At 45.1% G+C, this 24615-nt stretch overlaps 1 protein-coding gene across 2 annotated transcripts in view; it reads right to left on the bottom strand.

The window, feature by feature from the left end:
• The window catches only part of SUV39H2 (SUV39H2 histone lysine methyltransferase), a 1013666-nt gene that overhangs the window by 89371 nt on the left and 899680 nt on the right, over positions 1-24615 (bottom strand). For both annotated transcript variants that reach the window (XM_044088331.1, XM_044088332.1), the window contains one exon: positions 22212-22358. In XM_044088331.1, coding sequence (XP_043944266.1) covers positions 22212-22358 — 147 coding nt within the window. The remainder of the gene's footprint in view (positions 1-22211; positions 22359-24615) is intronic.

Below are 24615 nucleotides of genomic sequence, written 5' to 3'. Positions count from 1 at the left end.
AATAAGGGAAGAGTTGGATCTCCTGCATTCTGGCGAAGGCAATGACTGGGGTTAGAAACTTTGTGAGCACCCTTGGGGCCACAGAGAGATCAAATGGCAAACCACAGAACTGAAAGTGAGCAGAACTCACAGAGAAACAAAGGAATGTCTTGAAAAGTGGATGGACTGGGATGTGCAGGTAGGCATCTTTTATATCCAAGGACACCATGTAGGCCTGAGGAGGATCAGGGGAAGGAGAGTAGGAAGAGTCAGCATCTGAAAGGAGGGGACCTTGAGAAAGGTATTCAGGTGGGACAGATCTAAGCTAGGTCTCCAGGGACCTTCTTTCCTGGGGACCAGGAACATTCTGGAGTAAAATCCTTTTCCCTCTTAAATCTTGGGGTACCTCTTGAACTGTACCTTGCGAGAGGAGGGCCTGCAGGACTGGAGGAAAGGAAGCCGTTTGGTCTCGTGGAGGTTGAGGAATGCCTTTGAAGGTTGGTCTGGATTCCCAACACCATGCAATAACCTTGTTTTATGATTCAGAGGACCCAAAAGTCCTGGGTAATCTGTTTCCAAGCACGAAAGGACAAGGAAAGATGCAGGGAGAGTGGGACAGCTGGGCTTAATGCCTGGTAGTCACAGACTAACATGTTTGGCCTGAAAGGGCTGCCTTTGAGCTGGTGTGGAGGGAGAAGACCTGGAAGGTGTCTGCTGCCTGGAATATCTTCCTCCCTTTGCAGGACGTGTGTCTAGAAGGTCTTCTCACAAAGGTTGTTCTTGCTGGGTAGTTCCTCTGGAAGCTGGGAACCAGGGACACAAATATGTGCCTGAAGTTCTTTGCCCTTTGCCTGAAGGGCCTTAAAGAGCTCAGCAGCCGCAGGACCAAACAAGGCCTTGTGATGCAAGGGTGCATCCATTACTTTTGCTTTAATGTCATCTGGCAAAGGCTGTAACCTAAGCCACGAAAATCTCCTGATGAGAGACCCTAAGCCAGGAATAGCTCCTGCTTCAGGGTCTCTCAGGAGATATTCCTGGCTTAGGTTACAGCCAGAAATATATCAAATCAGGAGATATTCCTGGCTGTAACCCAAGCCAGGAACATCTCCTGATGAGAGACCCTGAGGCAGCAGCCCTTGCTGAAGCCTCCATTGCATCATAACTACACTTTATAGAGCATCTGATAACTTGGCTGCAGGAATTCAATAGGCTAGTAATCTTTGCTTTATTGGGGGAATTAGTTAAGTCACCCAATTGTTTAATGGCATTTGTCAGTAGGGCCAAGGAATATTTGGCCATATGAGTCTGATAGTTTATAGCGCTCTCAGCCAAGGTGGCAGAGGTATAGACTTTTTGCTCAATCTTTACATTATTCTGCTTTCCTTATCCGAGGGGAGTAAAGAAGTGGAGGGGAGAAGCTTAGATGTTTTATCAGCAGCCACAGAAATAGTTGCTGGGTCTGCAGAAGGGACCTTGAAGAGGAATTTGGCATCTTCAGTGACTTTATAAAATCTGTCAGGGCGCTTTGGTGCAGGGGATTGGGAATCCGGAGCTTTTGAAGCAGCCAGGAATGCATCCAAAAAAGCAGGATGGACAGGGGGGAACAGCAGATGGGTTTGGGGGACTCCATTTACAAGAGGTCATACTACCTCTTTTGGGTCTCAGAAACCCGACTGCAGTCTCATTTAAAAATATTCTTCCTTTATACAACTGTCTCCCCAAAGGTAATGTCTTACTCAGGGGAATCTGTTCCATTTGACAACTCCTCTTGGGAAGCACACCCCAGAGGGGAGGCCATTTGAGAGGTGTAAGTGAGGGATTCATCCCCTGAAGATTCCTCTTCCTTAGAGGAAATGTCAGTCACCGGCTTACTCTTAGGAGTGGAGGCTGAAGGGGCCTGGGCAGGAGCAGAAGTTTGGCATAGGGCCAATAAGGTGTTACGTAGGCTTTGGGTAAAGGCCTGCCAGTCACAGGTTTAATCAGACGGCAAGGTCTGTTGAAAAGGAGCAGTATGTTTGGTCTTTTCTTTTTGACGGTGTCCATCTGAGATGCAATAGAGGAGGAGGACCAGATGTCAGATGACACAGACGTCTGAGAGAACATCATCACGGACAACAATTTGGGAAACCCCACGTGCGCCCTTGGAGGAAATAAGCTGTGGATCCCCCCCTGGCACCCAGGTCAAGACGCCTGCGACTCCCTCTCAGATGTGCTGACAGCCTCCTTAACAGCTTCCCCCGGGTACCGGTCAGCAGGTCTGTGGATTCAGACTCAGACTCTGGGCCTTTATCGGCCTCGAGAGGTACGGTTGGAAAAAGAGGGCACAGTTGTAGGTTCAGGCCAAGGCTTCTTGGCCTCTTTTGGGGGGCTCCTCCGAAGTTCCTGATGGGTCCATATCTGTAGCTAAAAGTTTCAGACACTGATTCTCTAAGTATAGTTTTAGAGCAGCAAGACGGCTCCTAAAAGTCTTGGGTACAAAGGCCTTACAGATCTAGCAAGTGGTATGATCATGATCTGGGCCTAGACAGAATAAGTAGAGCTCATGTGAATCTTTGTGTGGAATCTGCCTTCAACACCGAAACTTGCCTTTTCTACCGGACATTAACCCACAACATAGTAGCAAGAAAGTAACAAAACCCCCCATGGGGTACTTATCTGAACACGGACAAGCACAAAGTCACTTCCAAGCAAGCGAAGACCAGAGGTGGCAGTCACACAGGCCGCATAAAAGTTCTGAGGTAGGTGCATGCTGCCATCCGCTTTATACCAGACATCAGTTTTTGGCTGAGGTACACTGAGTGATGCGGGCTGTCGCATGTACCTTCACAATAGCATTCATCTTTTGTAAAATGGCTGGACGTATGAGTCAACTGGAGGCAGGCTCCCTTCATGTTACGGATCCAGCAGCATATGAATAGGACATTATCAGTTCATAAAAAGTTCTCTCCATGTCTTCTACAACACTGTGTAGGGGGGATGGCAGGGAGGAAAGGTGAGGAGGAATGAAAGAAGACAACACGGATACCAAGTTATGGCATGTACATAACTTCTAAATCTGATGTTTTCTCTTTAATTCCTCCTCACATATGGGTTAGAGTCCCCAGCTATACAACCCTTGGGTGATCTCAACGATATGCCAGAGTACTGCCGAACTGAAAGAGGCCCTGCTACTGGAAACAATGTCTAATTTGGAATGTGTAACAAAGGTATGAGGTTTTTGATCAAGTGGCTGCATCAGAGATCTAAAGATGCCCTGGAAGAAAAGGCAGATGAACTGGACATAAACCAAGCTGAGTGGGCCTTAGGAGACAAGGTAACTGTAGTCCATTCTTCGCATAAAGTAAATCAAAGTAATACAGTCTGTTGTCCATTTAGCAAGAGTAACTTTTGAAACTGCCTGACCTGGCAGCTATGAGAGGACATAAATAATTGGTCCGATTTTCAAAATAGCTTCATCCTATAAAGATAAAAACTTAACTGCCTGTGAACATCAAGCAGATGCAACAAACATTCTCTTTCATTAGAGAAATTTGGGAAGAAAATTGGTAGTTGTATGGTCTGGTTGAAGTTGGAATCTGTAGCAACCTTGGGCATGAAAGAGGGATTAGTACAAAGTACCACCCTATCTTTGTGGAAAATGATGTAAAGGGGATTAGAAGACAGCGCCTCATCTCAGAAATTCTCATGGATGAAGTGATAAGAAAACTAGTCTTCCACGAAAGAAACTAAGTCACAAAGACTAGCTGGTTCAAAAGGTTTTTGAGTGAAGTCTTGTAAGACCACAATGAGATCCCATGGCGGGAAAGGATATTTAACTGGAGGCCTGAGCAGGAAAATCCCTTTCAAGAAGGCCTTCCACAGTTTGGAAGTTGTAGGGAACTGAAAATATTACTTGAATGAAAAGATGGCTGCCAATTGAAGCTTGATAGTAGGGAAACTGGCTCCTTCTTTGAAAAGGGACGCAAGAAAGTGAAGGATAGCTGGTATAGGAGCTGAAAAAGGGTTAATGGTCTATTTGGAGGCCCAGATGACAAATCTTTTCCATATACTTCCATAGACTTTCTTGGTAGCCTGTTTCTGGGAGGCTAGAATAACATCTTGGACAGGGCAAGCAAGCCTGGAACTTCAAACAATCAATGGTTCATAGGTGTGTACTAAGCTAATGGCCCTGGAGCCTTTACAAGCCTGGCCCATAGGATTACCCAGGCATCATGCCACCTGACCTTAGTTCCCAGTGCCTCTGTCGAGTACAGTAGAGCCACTGGAGTGTGAATGGAAGTAGAGAAACCAAGCGATCAGTTTGAGGGATATCATATTGGGGTGAAAAGAGGGGGTCCTGTTTGGGTTCCAGTATCCATGGAGGATATTTCAGGTGAGAGACCAGAGGAAGGGGAACCAAATCTGATGAAGTCAACAGGGGCAATGAGGATTATCATGGACTTCAGATGTTTTGCTTTCTGAAGAAACTTTGGGATCAAGGGTAGAGGGGGATAAGCGTAGAGGAAACTGGGGGGGCAAAATCAGGAATCAGAGAATCCCTCAGGGACCCCCCCCCCCGAAGGGGGGATAAGAGCGAAGTAGTTGCTGCACTTGTTCTGGGGGTGCAAACAGGTCACAGCAGGGTTGGACCCAGTGGCTGAAGATCAAGTCTGCTACTGAGTGGTTGAGGGACCACTTGTCAGAATGGACCTGCTGTGCCTGTCTGCCAGAACATTGGATTTCCCCAGTATGCGAGTTGCAAGTTGAAAATGGTCCGAAGACACCGCCTATTCCCAGACCCTCACAGCCTCTTTGCACAATGGGCAAGACTGAATTCCTCCTTGTTTGTTGATGTACCACACCACTGACATGTCTGTGTGAATCGCAATAGCTCCTAGAGGGAGTACATCCTGAAAGGCTTGCAACGTGAAGACTGCTCATCTCCAGAAAGTACAGTTTTGTACCTACCATAAATGTAGATGTTCGAATGCTAATACAGCTGCAGTAATCGCATATGGGTTCTCTGCCGTCAGGCGGGCCCTCGGTCGGCCGAATTCCAAAGTCTTGTCGCCTTCTTCCCTGACGTCAGTGCGACAGGGGTATAGAAGTAACAACCGACGCCATGTTCTCCAGTCATCTTGCCCTAGATGTCAGGTGCCCCCAAAAGGAAGGCAATAGATAAATTATATATATATATATATATATATATATATATATATATATATATATATATATATGATATATACAAGCAATGCAATGTTATCAAAAAAGAGTAGTTGCAAGCAAATACACCATATGAGGATAACCCAAAATAAGTTGTATGAGGAGGTGTTAGCCACTAGTCCTATACCTAGAGGGGAAGGAGGGAGGGAAACCTGTACTGCAGCTGTATTAGCACTCGAACATCTACATTTATGGTAGGTACAAAACTGTACTATGTTCATCGTGCATACAGCTGCAGTAATCACATAAGGGTAGAATCCCAAAGCTACGCACAGGGTGGTAGGCACTAGGTAGAACTGGGGTGAGCCAGAATGCCCTGCAACACAGCAGTAGCAAAGCCTGCTCTAGTTTTGGAATATAAAGGCAGGTGGTAGTGTCTTGTGAAGGTATGTACAGAACTCCAAGTGGCTGCCCCCAAGATATCTTTGGTAGGAACTCCTCTGAGGAAGGCTGTAGAGGTAGCTGTGGCCCTGGTGGAGTGTGGTCTGATGCCTACAGGGACAGACCCATGATAGGAGTAACAAAATCGTATGCAGTGGCCTATCCATTTAGAGATTGTCTGTTTGGTAACAGACTTCCCTTGAGCTCCTACAGCATAAGACACAAAAAGTTGTTGTGATTTCCTGAAAGGCTTTGTTCTGTCCAAATAGTAACGTAGCTGTCTATGGATGTCTAAGGAATGTAGCAGCCTTTCTCCTTTGTTTTGAGGATTAGGGTAAAAGGTAGGTAAGTGTATGGCTTGATTTAAAGCTACCCTGGATACCACTTTAGGCATAAATGACGGGTTGGTTCAAGGAAACCCTGTCCTGATGGAAGATAAGAAAGGGCTGCACAGCCATGAGGGCTTGTAGTTCCGAAACCCTACGAGCTGAGGTAATGGCCAGAAGGAAAGCTGTTTTCCAGGACAAATATTGCAAATCTGTTGAGGCAGCTGGTTCAAAGGGAGGCAATGTTAATGTTTCTAGAATGTAATTAAAATCCCAGGCTGGCACTGGTTGTTTCCTTGGTGGTCTTATATTATTAGCCCCTCTGAGGAATTGTCTTAAAAGTGGGTGAGAGAATAATGGTGGATCCGTGTTGAATTCTGCAGAAATGGCTGAAGCATGGATTTTTATGGAGGAAAATGAAAGTCCACTGTTCAGCAGCTCAGCAAGATACTGTAATACCCGAGGTAAATTCAGTTTTCTAGGGTCCTGGCCTTTTTTCTCATTCCAAGAGCAAAATCGTTTCCATTTTGCGGAATAAGTCTTCCTAGTAGATGGCCTTCTGGCCTCCAGAATGACATCCTGAACCTCTTTGGAGAGTAGGGTCTGCTGTGGTGTTAAGGAATTTTCCATGCAGCAAGATTGAGTGTTTGTTTTCAGCTGACTGTGAAGAGTTTTGTAGCTGTGCTGAGTTAGCAGAAGAGGCATTAGAGGTAGAGGCCAGGGAGGAGTATGTGTTAGGCTCCTTAGGAGTGGGTACCAGTGCTGTCTTGGCCAGTCTGGAGCAATCAGTATCATCTTCGGTCTGTCTGTTCTTGCTTTCAAGAGCACCTGGGTTGAAGAGGCAGAGGTGGGAAAGCGTACACTGTCCATGCTGTCCAACTGAATGAAAGGGCGTCCACCCTGCAGGCCTTTGGATGAAAAGTCCTTGAACAAAACTTTTCCAGTTGATGGTTCCTGTGGGAGGCGAAGAGATCTATGTCTGGCCTTCCCCATGCTTGGATTATCTTTGTAAACACCTGTGGATGCAGCTTCCATTCGTGTGGATCTGCCATATTTCTGCTTAGATTGTCTGCCGGCGTGTTTTCCAAACCTGGAAAGTACTGTGCTTGAAGTTCGATTTGCCATTCCAGAGCCAAGTTCCAAAGTGTCATGGCTAGTCTACACAGGGGATATGAATGTGTTCCTCCTTGTTTGTTTATGTACCACATTACTGTGGTGTTGTCTGTTTTTATCAATAATTGCCCTGGATGCAGGAGGTCCTTGAATGCTGTAATTGCATTTATTACTGCTAGCATTTCTTTTTGATTGATGTGAAGGTGCTTTTCCTTTTGGGACCATTTGCCGTGAATGCACCTGCCTGTCATGTGCGCCCCCCAGGCGTAATCTGAGGCGTCTGTTGTGATGACTTGATTTGCTTGAGGCTTGCAGAATGGGAGACCTGTGTTTGTTTGACATGCTTGGGCCCACCATTGAAATTCCTTTTGCAAACATAAAATTATTGGTATTATTGTTTCCAAATTGTGGCTGTGTTGAGACCATAGGCTTTTTAGGTACCATTGAAGCTTTCTCATATGCAACTTTGCACATGGGATTAAAAGAATGCAAGATGCCATGAAGCCCAGAGCCTGCAGGATTTTCCTTGCAGTAAGCCTGGTACAATTTGCTAGTGTTTTGAAGTACTGAGTTAGTTGCCCTTGTTTTTCTGGCATGAGATAGGCCATCTGGGTGTTTGTGTCCAAGTTGGCACCCAGGAAAGTTATTTTCTGAGATGGTATTAGCCTGGATTTCTCTTTGTTGATTGTGTATCCCAGAGAATTCAGTAACTGTGTTGCATAAGCCAGATGTTCCAGAAGAGTGTGCTTGCTGTCCGCTTGGATCAGGCAGTCGTCCAAATAAGGGTAAATTTGTATCCCTTGAAGTCTGCAGTAGGCAATTACTGATGCCAGGCATTTTGTGAATACTCTGGGCGCAGTAGATAAGCCAAAGGGCAATGCGGAGAATTGATAGTGGATTGAACCTGCAAGAAATCTGAGGTATCTTCTGCAGCTTTGTCTGATTGGGACATGCAGGTATGCCTCCTTGAGGTCCAATGTTACCAGCCAAAACTCCTTGCCCAGCATGGGAAGAAGCTGCTGTAATGTGAGCATCTTGAATTTTGGTACGAGTAGAAATGTATTTAGGATGGATAAGTCCAAAATGGGTCTCCAGTCGGTTCCTTTTCTTGGTACCAGGAAAAGTCTGGAATAAAAACCTTGGCCTTGTTTGTGAGTCGGAACCTCTTGAATGGCTTTCATGTCCATGAGTTTTGTAATTTGTATTTGTGCCTCTGCCCTTTGATTGTGTGGCAGGTTTGGCATGCCTCTCACTTTTGGAAGAGTGTGAAAATGAAATCTGTAGCCTCTGTTTATTATGTCCAGGATCCATTTGTCTGTTGTGATAATATGCCAATTTCCTGAAAATAGTGCCAGCTTTCCTCCCAAGGGAGCTGCCAGCTGAGATTTGCTTGGCATGAAAAGGGGGAAGTCATTGGGTTTGCTTTCTGTATTGTTGTGCACTGTCTTCGCCACCTCTTGGTGCTTGAGCTGGCCATTGCCTGCCTCTATATGATCCTTGAGATTGTCCTCTGCCCCTTGAGCGCCTGTATCTGCCTCTTTGGGGTTTGTCTGTGGCTGGAAAGGACCAGTTTTTTGTAGGCCAGTTTCTACTAAAACGAGGTGGCTGTACCTGTAGAAAAGCCTTGACAGTTTGCATAGATTTAGCTTTTTCTTCCATTTTCCGTAGTATCTCCTCAGCATTAGTACTAAATAGCACATCCTTTTGTAAAGGAGCATCTAGTAGTTTAGCTTTAACATGATCAGGCAAGCTTTGTTCTCTAAGACAGGCATGTCTACGAATGACTGCTCCTGTAGCAGCGGCTCTACTAGAGGTCTCTAAGGCATCATAACCACATTGTAAGGTATGCTTACCCACTTGTTCTGCACTATCCATCAAATCCTGCAACTCCTTCAAGTCTGGTTGTTCAGGTTGTGACATTTTACTTTTCAATTGTGATAACAAAAACTGTTGGTATTTTAGCATATGGAACTGACAGTTTAAGGCCCTCATGGTTAAGGTAGCCGAGGTATATACCTTTTTCCCCCACCTTTCTAAGGATCTGGAATCTCACTCGGAAGGTAATGGATTTTTAGCAGTGGAGGCCTTAATTCCCTTGGGGCCCTGTGAGATGGTTTCTGGGTCAGCAGCATGGCTTTTGTATAGAAATTGGTGTGAGTCAGGAACCCTGTAGTACCTGTCAGGCTTGACTGGGGCTGGAGGCAGAGAATCCGGGTTAAGGCAGGCCTCCGAGTAAACATCATCTAGGATGTCCAAGACAGGAGGTATAGCCAGAGGCCTGTGCTGAGGTAGCAAGAGAAATTCCCTAAGCCTTTTCTTGGAATCTGAATAATCTTGGCCTTCCCAGTGGAAGTGTTCCCTTAAGGTATGCAAAGTTTCCCCAAATGAGTAATCCTCTGGGGGGGATACAGAAGGAATGGACTCCTCTGCATCAGAGTCTTCAAAAGGGGAGTAAGAATGTTCCTGATCATCAGAGTGCTCTGAAATAATGGAGCCCTGATCAGAGGAGGGGGATTCTTCCTCCACTCTGGGCCTTTTGTCCGGTGGGGGTTGAGAACCCCTGATAAGAGTAATTAAATCCTCAGCCATTTTAAGCATCTGTTTTTTAGGCATGGGGCCTGGAGATGGGCCCTGTGTAGCTTGTCTCTTAGAATGCATGGCTGCTTTAGACTTAGTGAAAGCCTTGATGGAAAAAGAAGAGGAAGGTCTGAAGACACCTTGAGTGGAGGTAGACCTGTCCACATTTTGAGGTTCAACGCCAAGAGTGGCTTCGGTATCTGTAGTCGGGGTGTGGGCCGATGAGCCTGCGACCTCGGGCACAGGAGACACCGCCAATGAAGTGTCGTCGGTAGTCAGGGGCTGTGTAGGTGCCTCGGTGAAAACTGGACCATGTGTAGTCAGCTTTGGCGTGGTGTCAGTAGAGGCCGCGGACCTCATGTGTCGGTCCTTATCTTTGCGTTTTTTAGACAAAACTGGAGTCGGAGTATCCGACGACATAATATAGTTAAATGTTTTTCCAAAATAATGCTGGGCGAACTCTGCCCGACACTTAATGGTGCGTTTGTTGAATGTAGCACAAAAGCGACAGACCGAGACATCGTGGTCTGGGCCTAAACAAGGTATAGAGGGAATGGAAATCCTTATGCGGTATTTGCTTCCCACATGAAATACATTTATTAACTTTGTCTGACATCGGTCTGAGGCAAGAAAAGTTTCCCCAACGGGGTACTGAGCTTTCAAGAAGACTTCGGTTTCAAAATTTTTGTAATTTCAGGAGCTGGCCGACCGGCACTTGCGAACTGCTTCTGCTTCGGGCACTGCGCGGCAAGAAAGACTAAAGAAAATGGTGTCGGCTGGTTCCTTTATACCCTTGTTGCACTGACGTCAGGGAAGAAGCGACTACAACCGACGCTGGACCTAGACTTTGGAATTCGGCTGACCGAGGACCCGCCTGACGGCAGGAGAACCCATCTGTTATGACTGTAGCTGTATGCACGATGAACATCTATCTGATGGTTATTTAGTCAAATCTATCTAAAGTCTAGTAAAGTGCGCCAGATAATTAAGCGACCTTGGACTGAAAGTAGCTGAGGAGAACACTTGCTTTCTAAATCTGTCTTTCACTCTGGACTCTCTATTAGGCAGATAGATAAAAGAACTCTGTTCTGCTAGTTCTTAGTGGCTGCCAACACCACCATAGCCTCAACTGGGACTCCTTTGCTCCCATCGGGTATACCTGCAGGTGTGGCCAAAAACTTGTCAGGGCATTTGGGGATTGGCTTGACAGTGTCCTGCTCCTTCCATGCCCAGTGGGAAACAAGATCAGCAAGTTCATCCGCTGGGGGTTACCCAAGACATAGACAAGCCAGAACCAAAAGACTTCAAGAACACTGATTCTTAAGGACAGGGAGTTTGGGAAGACCAACCAACCTTTCTACTTCAGGATCTCTAAAATATCACCCAAGGAGATGTCATCCGGTAGTGATATGGGGGATGCCTCTCCATCAAAATTGATTTCTTCCACAAAAGATTCCACGGGGGGGGGATCTGTGTCTCCACTCTTACATGTCCTCATTCAGGGCACCTCTTCCATGGGATGTTCTGGAGAGGTGTCAGAAGAGAGAGAGAGAGAGAGAAAGTTCCTCCACTGAAACTGGCTGGAGATCCAATAGAACTGGCTGTCCCTGTGGAATAGGTCCAGCTATAACTCTCCGAACAGAGAGTAAAGAGGTAGAATCAGAAACATGAGAAGACGGTTCGCTCTGGAGAGAAAAAGCCCCTTCCACCACCTCAAAGGTCAAGGGACCAGAGAAGCCTGCCTCCTCAGATCCGAAGCTTTCTAAGAAGGTAAATCTGGGCCACCTCCGGATCGGAGCCTTGAGGGGAGAATCGGATCCAAACTGTTGAGGGCTGAAGTTCCAAGGGGAAGGGGCAGATCCAACAAACCTGGAGCCAAAGCTACCCCTCGGATCTGACACAGGCACTTCGGCTCAGAAACCTGTTCTGATCTGAGGGTACTGGAGCAGAATCAGTCAGGGGAACAGTTGGAGTGAAGGAGGAAACTTTCCTAGGATCCAAAGCTTAACCTCTCGGGGATCTCTGATCATCAGGCTCCAAAACCACCAGACGGATTGGAGAAAGAGAAACCGTATCAGATGTGACGAGCATACTCGCGGATCTGATATGGGACTGAGCTTGCAAGACACCCATCTGGATCTGAGGAACTTTCGCATCATCCTATCCACATCTGCTTCCAACAAGCTTCTGGAGGACCTACAGGAAGTGATGGATGGAGGCCTGGAATGCTTCTTTGATGACTGCAGAAGCTGAGCAGACAAGGTTGGAGAGATTGGCTTACTGACATATTCCGGTGTGGTACTTCTAAAGAAGGTATTCACATCTTCGGATCTAATGGCTTAGGATCTGAGGCAGAGACTGGTGCGGCAATACTGATCACTGAAGGAGCTTAAGATCAGAATTATGAGAGGTCTTCAGATCCAGGAAGTCAGATTCAAGAGTCTCCCGGTCTTGGACAGCAGCTTCAAGTAGTCTGAGGAGACTTCGAAGAACACTTACGGTGCTCCAGAGGAGTAGACTTCCTTGATTTAGAGGGGGTTTGAGCTCCTGGAGTGGAAGGAGGAGGAGATAGAAGAAACAAACTAATCTTAAAGGGTCTTCTATCAGCCAGTACCCTAGGATTGAAAGTGGCACATATCCTGCATGCCGTGTCTAAATGTCTGGCCCCAACACAATAAACACAATCCTTGTGGGTAGAGTTTGGATCTTATGCCCAAAAAAAGTGCATTTTTTAAACCCTGTAGGTTTGTCTGACATAGAACAAAAAGGAATAGAAAAACAGAAGGTAAAGAAAACAGTATTTTTATTTTTTTAGAAGCAAAAAAATATATAACAGAAAAAAACTACCAACTATGGTAGAAGTATAAATACCTTACGGTAAAAAAAGATGTAGATGGGCCTGCCCTGAGAGCCTCCATGAATACAGATTCTTCAGAAGAACGGGGTTAGGAAGAACAGTCACCGAAAGTACTTCTAGGATGTTTCCGGAGAAGACGTCAGGTGGTGATCAAGGTGACCCTTTCCCCTCATCAAAATCAGTGCCCTTGGTGAGGGACTCCATTGGGGAATCTATATGCCTCCTCTTGCACTCTTTCTTTCGAGGGACCTCCTCAGTGGGATGTTCATGTAGTTATCGGAAGAATGGGGGATTTCTTGAGGGGAAATGTTCTGGATGCTCCTTGGGGTAGGTTGACCTATGGCAGGACTGATGGGCTCAGTGCTCAGACCCAATGGATGGAGAGGATCCAAGACATGATGAGACTGTTCTCTGATCCTACAGAAGGCCCTCTATGCAAGCTGGAAGGCTGAAGATCCTGGGAAGACCCCCCTGCTCCCCCCTGAAGCCAAAGCAACCGAGGGGGAGAGAGAAGAGCAGACACTGGATCAGAGGTCTCCAGGCAGGGCCAGACCCAAGCTGTTGAGAGCCAAAGCTCCAAGAAGAAGGGACAGATCAGACTGTTGGAGCTGAAGCCACCGCCCTGGACTTCGCAATGACGTCTTGGATCAGAGACCTGCTCTAATCCAACAAAAATGTAGCACGGCTGGTCAGGGAGATGGTCTGAGTGGAGGAAGGCACTTTCCTTGGATCAGACGATTCATTTGGTTATCCAGGATCTTGGGATCCTGAAAGTGTGGGATTAGAGGAGGAGTCTGTATCGAATGTAACGGAACACTCATGGATCCAAGATGGGATGGGGTTGTAGAAACCCCCATCTGGATTTGAGCCCTGAGGAACATCCACATCATCCTATCTACATCAGCCAGTGTCAAGCTTCGAAAAGAACTAGAAAAGGAAGCAGGTCTGGATTTAGTTGGAGTCTGCATAATTCTGGAAGGGGCAGCCGAAGACAGAGGTTTCAAAACACCCACTTGGTGTACGTCTCTTAACAGCCGGATCAGATGACTTGGGATCCAAGGTGGAAGTAACTGGTGTAGGAGAACTTGAAATGACAATGGTACTTATCAGATCCGAAGTGGTCACAGGATCTGAAGATTACTGAGCTTTGCTTGGATCCGAAGTAGTCAGATCAGATATTTTTGTCTTTTTTTCAGTGACTCCGATGAAGCCCTTGGAAAGCAGAAAGGGCTCGTCTTTTTAAATCCTTGAAGCTGACATGCTTAGATGGGATTTGAACCCTAGGTGAAGGGATGATGCAGATAGAAGGCCTTTCAATACCAGTTTGTTGCAACTGTCCAACAAGGCCCTCTGATTAAAAGATGCACACACCTCGCACTCAACATTCAAGTGCCCTGGCCCTAAACAATAGACACTTCTTGTGGGCATCTGAATTAGGGATTTTATGCCCACAAGAAGTGCATCTCTTGAAGCCTGTAGGTTTATCAGACAATCTAATAATGTCAAGTTGAAACAGTAAACTAACCACTGCACTTAAACACGCACACGACCACAAAAAAAACAGCAATAACTGTCTCTAAAGATTTTAAGGAATATAACTATAAACACATGCAAGCAATGGTGTTTTAAAGCTAGAAGGCAAGTGCTGATGGCACCAGAGTAAAGGCAGAAGGAGGGAGAAAAGGGCAGCAGTTCCTAGTGCCTGCAGAAAGCTATAGATAGAGAGCGGATGAGAGAAAAAGAGAAGTTTTTAAGAGAGAAAAACTTAGCTCAACACAAGTCTGAGATTCCCACTCAAGAATCAAGAATCTGTGTCTGGATGAAGTGGCGGCAAACGAGATTTGATGAGTTAGGGAAGGTATGTTGCATTATGGGAAGAGGGAAGGGCTTGAGACTCAGATCCATAAGTCTTGGAAATGAGGCCAAAAGAGGTCCGATGTCGGATCCAAAACCCACAAGTGACAAAGAATGAAAAGTACATCATCAAATCAAAATATTTGTTTAGGAAAGAAAAAACTATTTAACTCACAGTTAAATAATACAGCTCAATCACTCAACAGTGCAATCTACGTCTGTTCGTGAAGGTGGCAAACAAGATCTGAAGCAATAGGAATAGAGTAGGGCATTATGGGTAGATGAAGGAGCTTGAGAGTTGGATCAGAAGTCTGAAGTGTGTGGCCAAATCAGATCGGAGCATCAGATCTGTAACCCATAAGTGAAGAATGAAATGGACATCAGACTAAAAATGTTTACAGATATCACACCTGTGTGGATGGTAACTGCCACTCAAAAAGTACAGTTTTGTACCTACCATAAATGTAGATGTCCGATAGACATGCAACTGCAGTCATAACATGTGGGTTGTCCTGCCTCAGGCAGCCCTAGGTCGGCCGGATTCCAAAGTCTGGGTCCGACGTCGGCTGATGTCGCATTTCTCTCTGACGTCAGAGCGGCTGGAGTATATAAGCATCAGCCGACGCCATTTTATTCAGTGTTTCTTGCCCCAGATGCCAGGTGCCCTCCAGGGAAGGCTGTAATCAAATTGGAAGACAAAACAGGATTCCAAACAAATAAATGAGCAATAAAACAAATACACCATAACAGATATCCCCAGCTAAGAGTAACAGGGATAGGAGTGGACCCTAGGCATAGAGGGGTATGGAGGGAGGGAAAATCCGACTGCAGTTGCATGTCTATCGGACATCTACATTTATGGTAGGTACAAAACTGTACTATGTCCTTCAAGAATGCAACTGCAGTCATAACATGTGGGTAGAATACCATAGCTTAGCTGGGGGAGGAGGAATGCTCTAGGAAAAGATGGTGTGGCAATCAAACCCTGCAGGACTGCCGAAGCAAAGCCTGCTCTGGATCTGGAGTATAGAGGGAGATTGTAGTGTTTGGAGAATGTATGCACGGAGCTCCATGTAGCAGCTTCTAGAATGTCCTTGGTAGGCACCCCTCTTAAGAATGCTGTAGAGGTGGCTGTAGCTCTGGTGGAATGTGGTCTGACATTGGCTGGAACAGTCTTTCCATGAAAGGAATAACAGAATCGGATGCAATGTCCAATCCATTTAGAAATAGTCTGTTTTCAAATTGCTTTTCCTTGGACTGCAGGGGCGTAAGCTACAAAAAGTTGTTCAGACTTCCTACTGACTTTGGTTCTGTCCAGGTAGTATCGAAGTTGTCTGTGAATGTCCAAAGTATGCAACAGTCTTTCCCCCTTATTCTCAGGATTGGGGAAGAAAGCAGGCAGATGAATTGCTTGATTTAAAGAAACCCTAGATACCACCTTTGGCATAAAAGTAGGGTTGGTCCTTAATCAAACCCTGTCTCTGTGAAAAATAATAAAGGGTGGTATTGCCATTAGGGCCTGTAGCTCCGAAACCCTTCTTGCTGAGGTAATTGCCAACAGGAAAGCTGTCTTCCATGAGAGAAATTGCAAGTCAACTGTAGCTGCTGGCTCAAATGGAGGTAGAGTCAGTTTTTCTAGGACAAAATTGAGGTCCCAGGGCTGGCACTGGGGCCTTTCTTGGTGGCTTAATGTTCTTGATTCCCCTGAGGAATTGCCTTAGTAAAGGGTGTGAAAACAGGAGGATCAGTGTTGTATCTAGCTGAAATAGCAGATGCATGTATCTTTATGGAAGAATATGAGAGGCCGTTCTTTAACATATCTGCCAAATATTCCAAGATGATTGGGATGTTCAACAAAGATGCATCATGTCCCTTGCTGGTATTCCAATTGCTGAATCTTTTCCACTTTGCCAAGTAAACCTTTCTGGTGGATGGTCTTCGGGCCTCTGTCAGTATCTGCTGAACTTCCTTGGAGAGAGATGGGCTGTAGTTATTCATGGGATCTCCCAGGCTGTTAGCTGCAGTGTCTGAAGATTTGGATGCACTGTTTCGAAATTGTGTTGAGTCAAAAGTAGAGGCCATTGGGGAAGGGCCCACCTCCTGGTGTGACATAAGCTCCGTAGTAGTGGGTACCAGTGTTGCCTTGGCCAGTCCGGAGCTATTATGATTCCCTTGGGTCTCTCTGCTTTGATCTTTAGTAATACTGAGGTCATTAGTGGCAGAGGTGGGAATGCACAGATTGTTAGGGAGTTCCAGTTGAATGAGAGGGCATCTATTTTCCAAGCTTTTGGATGATATGTCCTTGTGCAGAATTTTGGTAGAAGATGGTTGAGGTGAGAGGCAAATAGGTCCACTTCTGGCTTGCCCCATGTCGAAGTGAGTTGTCTGAAGGCCTTCGGATGTAACCTCCACTCGTGTGGATCTGTGAAATTCCTGCTTAGGCTGTCCGCCAACACATTGTCTTTTCCTGGAACAAACTGGGATTGTAATTGGATGTTTAGGCTCAGTGATTTCTCCCAAAGATGCATTGTCAGTCTGCAAAGGGGGTAAGAGTAGGTGCCCCCTTGCTTGTTTATGTACCACATCACAGTGGTGTTGTCTGTCCGTATCAGTAAATGGCCTTGCTGGAGTTGGTGTTGAAAGGCCTCGATGGCATGCATTACTGCCAGCATTTCCTTTTGGTTTATATGCAGATGTGTTTCCTTTGGAGTCCATTGTCCTTGTATACACCTGCCTTCCATGTGCGCCCCCCATCCAAGGTCTGAGGCGTCTGTGGTCATGGTCTGTGTTATCTGTGGTTTTGAATGACATACCTGTGTTTGCCTGGCTCACCGAGGCCCACCATAGGAATTCCTTTTGTAGGCATGGAATGAGCGGTATGATTGTCTCCAAGTTATTGCTGTGTTGAGACCAAATGCTTTTTAGGTACCACTGAAGCTTTCTCATGTGTAGTCTTGCTAATGGAACCAGTAGAATGCAGGATGCCATGTAACCCAGGGCCTGTAGGAATCTCCTTGCAGTCATCTGGGTGAGTTTTGCTAAACCTTTGAAGTAATGAGTTAACTTCTCTTGCTTGTCTTCTGTCAGGTAAGCCATCTGAGAGGCTGTGTCTAGTTTGGCTCCTAAGAAGATTATTTGCTGGGATGGCTGCAGTCTTGACTTTTGGAAGTTGACTGTGTATCCCAGAGCTTGAAGTAATCGTATGACATAATCCAGGTTTTTTGTCAACATCAATTTGTCGTCTGCTTGTATGAGGCAGTCGTCCAGGTACGGGTAAATTTGTATTCCCTGGAGTCTGCAATGAGCAATTACTGAAGCCAGGCATTTTGTAAATACTCTGGGCGCAGTAGATAAGCCAAATGGCAATGCTGAGAATTGATAATGCTCTGGCCCTGCAAGAAATCTGAGGTATCTTCTGCAGCTGTGTCTGATAGGGACATGCAGGTATGCCTCCTTGAGGTCCAGAGTAATCAGCCAACACCCCTTGCCCAGCATGGGAAGCAGTTGCTGTAAAGTCAGCATCTTGAACTTTGGTACTATGAGAAAGGTGTTTAATGCGGACAAGTCCAGTATTGGTCTCCATTGAGATTGTTTTCTTGGAACAAGGAACAGTCTTGAGTAAAACCCTTGGTCTTGTTCTTGTTGTGGAACTCGTTCTATTGCTTTCATCCGAGTCAGCAGAGTGATTTGCTTGATAGCCTCTGCCCTCTGGTTTTGTGGTAGGTTTGGCATGCCTTGTTTTCTTGGTAAGGTATGAAAATGAAACCTGTACCCTTGGTCTATAATGTCCAAAATCCATTTGTCCTTTGTCAGTCTGTGCCAATTTTCTGCAAACAGAGATAATTTCCCACCCAATGGAGCTTCCATTTGTTCCCTGGTAGGCGGTAGTAGAGGGAAGTCATTGAGATTGAGGTTGTGGGGCAGGGGAAACCCCTGCGTCACTTCTTTGGTTTCCTGGCTGCCATTGTCGTCATTGTAAGGGCCTCTGTATTGGCCTCTTCCTCGGCCACGTCTGTTCTTACCCCTTTGTAACTTTTCTGGATTAGGAAAGGACCAGTTTTTTGAAGGCCAATTCCTACTGAATCTGGGGGGTTGAACCTGAAGGAAATCTTTCACCGTCTGAACTGATTTTGCTTTTTCTTCGATGGTCTTTAACACATCCTTAGCATTTGCACCAAAAAGCTTGTTCTTTTCCAAAGGTGCATCCAGGAGTTTTGCTTTTACATGATCTGGTAGAGGTTGATCCTTTAACCAAGCATGTCTACGGATGACTGCCCCTGTCATAGCTGCCCTACATGAAGCTTCCAGTGCATCATATCCACACTGCAGGAAGTGATTGCTTACTTGCTGAGTGTTATGTACAGCTTCCTGCAAAGTCTTCCTGTCTAAAGGATCAGGAGTGGCTAATGTTTTTTGTAAATCTTCTAACAGATAATCCTGATACTGTAACATATGAAAAAGGCAATTTAAAGCTCTCATAGATAAGGTAGTGGATGTGTAAACCTTTTTGCCCCATCTCTCTAATGACCTAGCTTCCCTGTTGGAGGGCAAAGGATTTTTAGAGGTGGAGGCTGAAACTCCTTTAGGCCCCTGTGAAATAGTTTCCAAATCAGCAGTATGGGCCCTGAATAAATGGGAATGAGTCTCTGGGACCCTGTAATACCTGTCTGGCTTGGCTGGGGCAGGAGGAAGAGAATCAGGGGTAGCACTAGAATCAGAATACAAATCATCCAGAACATCAAGTACAGGAGGAATAGCTAAGGGCCTGTTCTGAGGCTTCTTACGGAAAGTCCTAAGGCGTTTCCTAGAATCGGAATATTCCTGACCTTGCCACTTGAAATGTTCCCTCTTGGTGTGCAGCACTTCCCCAAAGGAAATATCCTCAGGAGGGGAGGCCGAGGGGATGGAATCATCTGCATCCGAGTCCTCATAGGTCTGGAAGAGCTCTTCCTGGCTATCAGAGTGGACAGAGCCCTCAGAGTCTTCATCTGAAGGAGTAGGGTCAGAGGGTTCAACCCGGGGCCTTTTATCAGAAGGAGGCTGGGATCCTCTCTCAGGATGGGCCTGTGAACCTCTAATCATGGAAATTAAATCAGCAGCCATGGACATAATTTGTGTCTCTGGAGTAGGCTGAGGTAAGGATTTAGAGGTAATATGCTTTGTTTTGCTGACTGCCTTATCCCTAGTGTAGGCCTTAATAGACATGGCCATAGGGGGCCTGGCAGCTCCACGTGCAGGAGTGACCTTGTCTACAGCAATGGTCTCGGGCATATCCTTGGTTTCGGTATCCGGAGGAAAATCGATAACTGGCGTCGGGGTAATGTCTGGAATCGGAGTCGTCGGTAATGCGGTGTCTTCGGTTCGGAGCGGTGGAGAGACCGTCTCAGAGGGAACCTGAGCACTAGCGGTAGGTTTTGGCGTGGAGTCGGTGGTAGACGCGGGCCGAGGATGTCGGTCCCGGTCTTTGCGCTTTTTTGGAGTTTGCGATGTCGGAAGATCCGACGGCATGGTGTAAGCAAATTTATCGCCGAAAAAATCTTCAGCGAACTCCACCCGGCGCCTGAGAGTGCACTTGTTGAAGCGAGCACAGGCTACACAGGCCGAGACGTCGTGGTCTGGGCCCAGGCAAGGGAGACAGTAAGAGTGGAAATCCTTATGAGGTATTGGTTTACCACAAGAAAGACAATTGTTAACTTTTTCAGTAATTTCTGACATCGGCTGAGGCAAGAAAAGGTCCCCAACGGGGTACTTAGCTTTTTTGATGACTTCGGAATCGAAGAATACAGGAGCTGACCGACCGGCACTTGCGAACTGCTTCTGCTTCGGGCACCGCGCGGCAAAAAAGACTGGAGAAAATGGCGTCGGCTGATGCTTATATACTCCAGCCGCTCTGACGTCGGAGAGAAATGCGACATCAGCCGACGTCGGACCCAGACTTTGGAATCCGGCCGACCGAGGGCTGCATGAGGCAGGACAACCCACATGTTATGACTGCAGTTGCATTCTTGAAGGACATCAGGTACTGTACAGAACTGTCTTCTGGAGGATTAGTTTCTGCACATGGGCTGTTATGAAAACCTAGCTCTGCTTCTTCAGGGAGGACAAAGTCAAAGTACAAGTCTACAGAAGGCCAAAAAAAAAAAAAAACAGCCACAGCCAGGAGGAAAAGGAGAGAAATAAGGGAGCTCCTTAAGCAAGGGCAGGTATGCCAAAACAATTCTCAACTCAATCTCAATGGTCCCACAAAGGGAAAAGACAAACATGCACACAGTCAGTCAAGGACAACATATGGTAATACAAGGTGGGCCACAGACAGAACAGCAAATCAGCAAGGTCCCCCACCCAGAAAGAACCCAAGCCCAGAAGAGAACGATGGAGGACAGAACTCTACATTTCTCCAGAAGGAAGCTAAGACAGAAATAGGTTCATCAAATTAAGTATAAATAAAATAGAAACTAGGTACTGATGACCAAAGTGTGGGAGTGGGGGGTGGGTGGGGGGAATGACACTAATTATACCTAAAAACTAGCCAAAAATAACAGCTCATGACCATAAGGAAACTGATGCTGAGAAAAACATGGCACCAAATAGCTAGAGAAGTGAGCTCTTGTAGTACATTAAGGATGATGAGGAGGGGTAGAGTGACCTGGGAAAATCTGGAATGCCAGGTGGTCCTAAACACTAAGAACTCATTCTTAGAGTTTGAGGGGCGTGGACTCCCTTTATCAGATCCCTAATGCTCTGGTTTATTGCTAAATTGATTATTCTCACTGAAAACTCAAAGACTGCTGATCACCACAGACTGTAGAAACTCCGAAGGAAGAGTCAATGTACTTTAAATAGAAATCCTCCTCCTCTGAGAAACAACTTCTTCTTTCTACATCATGATGCAGAAGATGAAAAGACAACCTAGATGATGTGCTTACCATCCAAGCACATTTAAAAGTTCAGTGTATGCTATAGCAGCGTCAGCTAGGCTTGGGCCTCAGCTGTTCTTGGGCATCAGTGCATTATTCCATAGTGTGGTAGTAATACATACAACATTGGAGCTGAGCTACTAGTTGCACTGATGAGAGTTCCTTGATGGCTCAGCAGCTACTTTTACAAGACTGAACTTTGTATGGAAAAGTACAAATACATATTTAGGAGATTCTCTTCCTCTAGATAAAACATTCTGGGATTTTCCATTTGAAACAACCTTGACTCATGCTGTTGCTACTGCTGGTAAAACACTTCCGACTTTTTTCTACCTTTAAAGTGATGCTGGTGAGGATTCCTCTCAATTTTTTGACAATCTGCATTTTTTCTCCTGATGGAATCTTGTATCGTCTTTTAGTTCCATGTACCTTTCTACCTCTTCCCAGTCATTTTTTCTTTTAATTTTGTTTACCAGCCATAAGAGAAGCACTTGGCTTCTTTCATATTTTCTTTTTGGTTCCCGTAGATTCAGCTGCTTCTCATTTTAACCACAGAAATTTCCTGCAGTATTCACACCTACCAATACAACAACTGAAATGAGCAAACCCCCAATTAAAATCGTCACGCTCAGTTTGTGTTCCATATGGACAAACGTTAGTGGGAACTACTGTGTTTTAAACAATGAAGAGACTGCAGCAGAAACCTAAAAAACACATTTCAGTGACCAACAATTCTGAACTGTTAACACTTCTCAGACTGCAAGCCTGCAAAGTTTATGGCCGATTTAACTACAAAAGCCACAGGCAATAATACAGTCTTCTGAAACAAGTTGAAATATCACGGATTTGTCTTTTCATACAAATTTAACTGACAACGGCATATAACCCCCTTTAAATTTTTTAAAACAGAAAATTAACAGAAAAGCAGGGACTTTTTTCCTCTGTTCATACTCAGCACGCATATATGTCAGCATTGCCAAGAATACAAGTATTTAGCTCACTTACACTGTGATTCACAAAGTGTGAAACATTTCCATATCGCGCTGCATCAACTGTGAATTCATCGGATGCATAGTCCAAATCGAAGAGGTAAGTAATTCCCTTACTGTCATACAGCTGCCCTCTTCTTTCTGCTTCCTCGCTTGTGATCACCTAGAATAAACCACTGTCTTGAATACACTCCAAATCAAAAACATTCAGAATGTCTTGTGATATCAAAGCACTGTAAAATAATGAAATTCTACAAAAGATTAAAACAAAATCATATAAACTGATCCAACAGCTAAGTTAATACTGACCACAATAGCAATCCTAGAATACCTATACAATATCAAGGGCAATTGTCAACAGACAGGAAGTCATTAATCAGAAAGGTAAAAAAGTCTAGAAAAGCAGCAACTAGTTAGACCCACTACTTTCTTTTTGCATATAAGGTCTTTCCATAGGACTTACCACACTTATATATCACCATGTATGCAGGGGACATTGTTTTACCATGCCATAGTTCTTTGCATAATTTAACTGCAGTACTGAAAATTTTTATTTATCCTTTTGTCGAGCAAGTTTTTTTTTTTTTTGTATCTTTTCAAGGGAAACCCAATGTGGTATTTATACAACTAGGGAGAAATTTGGCCAGGGCATTGAGACACTTGCTCCACTCTTTTTGATAAGTGCCACAGGATCTTTTACATCCACCTGATCTACCATCAACTCAAGCGGATGGGGCCTCAGTTTAATGTCTCATTCAAAGGATGATGACATTCAGGAATGCAGCACCCCCTTATGATGCACTACAGCATCAGTAATCAATCTACCTGGTGTGGGAGAGGAGCACACAATCTTCTGCATCAAAGGCGAGTGTGCTACCTGTTGCACCACTTACACTGTTATATGATCGTTCTTCCAATTTGGAATCGGGTTGCTAAAAATATGCTATTAATACTGGCATATGGTTTCCAGCACTGTAAGAAGATTAGCTAAAACTTCAGCACCCTAAATAACTGATTCCTTAGGAATGACAGGTGGCGCAGTGGTGCAGCAGTTAGTGTAATCGCCTCACAGCAAAAGGTTCTCCCGTTCGATTCTCAGCTGGGGTGACTTCTGTGCAGAGTCTGCATGTCCTCCCTGAATTCATGGGGCTTTTCTCTGGGTGCTTTGGTTTCCTCTCAAATTCCAAAGATGTGCATCTGGAGCATTTCTCCCCTGGCCTCTGCTGAAAATGGGCTCTGTCCTAGTCTGACTTTCCCAGAAAACACATGTTAAAATTAAAAAAATAAAATTTACTAAATAAAGATATCTAGGTGTACTGCTGGATGACACTCTTTCTATTCACAATCCCACATAAGTCTGTAAATCTTAAGTTGGTACATCTTAAATATTAGAGCAATTTAAAGTGGCCTGCAGTATTTCACATCAAATTTATTCTAATAACTAGCCATGTTACATCCACCAATGTTTTAATCCCAGGAGCAAGTATGACTTACTTATTATAGATTATCTTTCACAGCAAAAGGCTGCCTTTTTTACACAGATGAAAAACAAGAATCTCATTTTTTATCCACCTTGCCTGTTCTACACCAACCACTGCTTTTGTATTCAAAGGGCAAAATGGCCAATTATCACCTATACGTCTTGCTACCTGCTCTACACATTTACCTTTAAACTACTTAAAGACAGATGGTGCCAACCACTAGCAAACAATCCAACAGAACATGAATCATCATGAATGCTCTCAGAAGCAATACCGACCTCAAACTGAATAGATCTCATTTCTTTCTAGCTCTGTGTGAAAAATCTTTTAGCAAGCTAGTCCCTGGCTTCAATTAACAGCCTGAACTGCTGCATCGGAAATCACACTCTTCTAGAAAAAGTAAAAAAAAATCACACCTGTCAAGAATAGAAATTTGCTTAAGAGTTAATGGGTATTATGGTCTATTTCCAGTTTCTGCATCTCAGGATTACACACTGATGTGACTTGTTGTTGTGTCTTTCGACTTATCCCGGCTAGGGGTCGCCACAGCGGAACTCCAGTCCGCTAATGTTTGGTAGTGGATTTTTACGTGCCGAGTTAACAGCCCTGATGCACAACCTTCAACGAAGGCACGCCCATTCAGGCATGCCTCCAAACAGAAGACGCTCTAGCTGAGAATCGAACGCGACAACGTCTTGCTGTGAGGAGACAACGCTACCGCAGCACCACTACCGCGGGTGGTACACACGGATGTGATTACTTTTTAAAATGTCTCAAACCTTATGTTGTTTGTTGTACTCAAATATGCTACTATAACTTATAACTGTAATTCATTAACTATGTCACATTTTTGTACTTATTTACATTTGTAACACCTACAATATTTATTGTCATATGCAGCAATAAATGTATCTCCCCGATACCTGTGTAAACATAATT

This window comes from Protopterus annectens, chromosome 11.part0, assembly GCF_019279795.1.
Source record: "Protopterus annectens isolate FY-2018-M chromosome 11.part0, PAN1.0, whole genome shotgun sequence".
Lineage (NCBI taxonomy): Eukaryota > Metazoa > Chordata > Ceratodontiformes > Protopteridae > Protopterus > Protopterus annectens.
The sequence above is the reverse complement of the archived record's forward strand: the minus strand, read 5'-3'. Positions and strand labels throughout refer to the sequence as shown.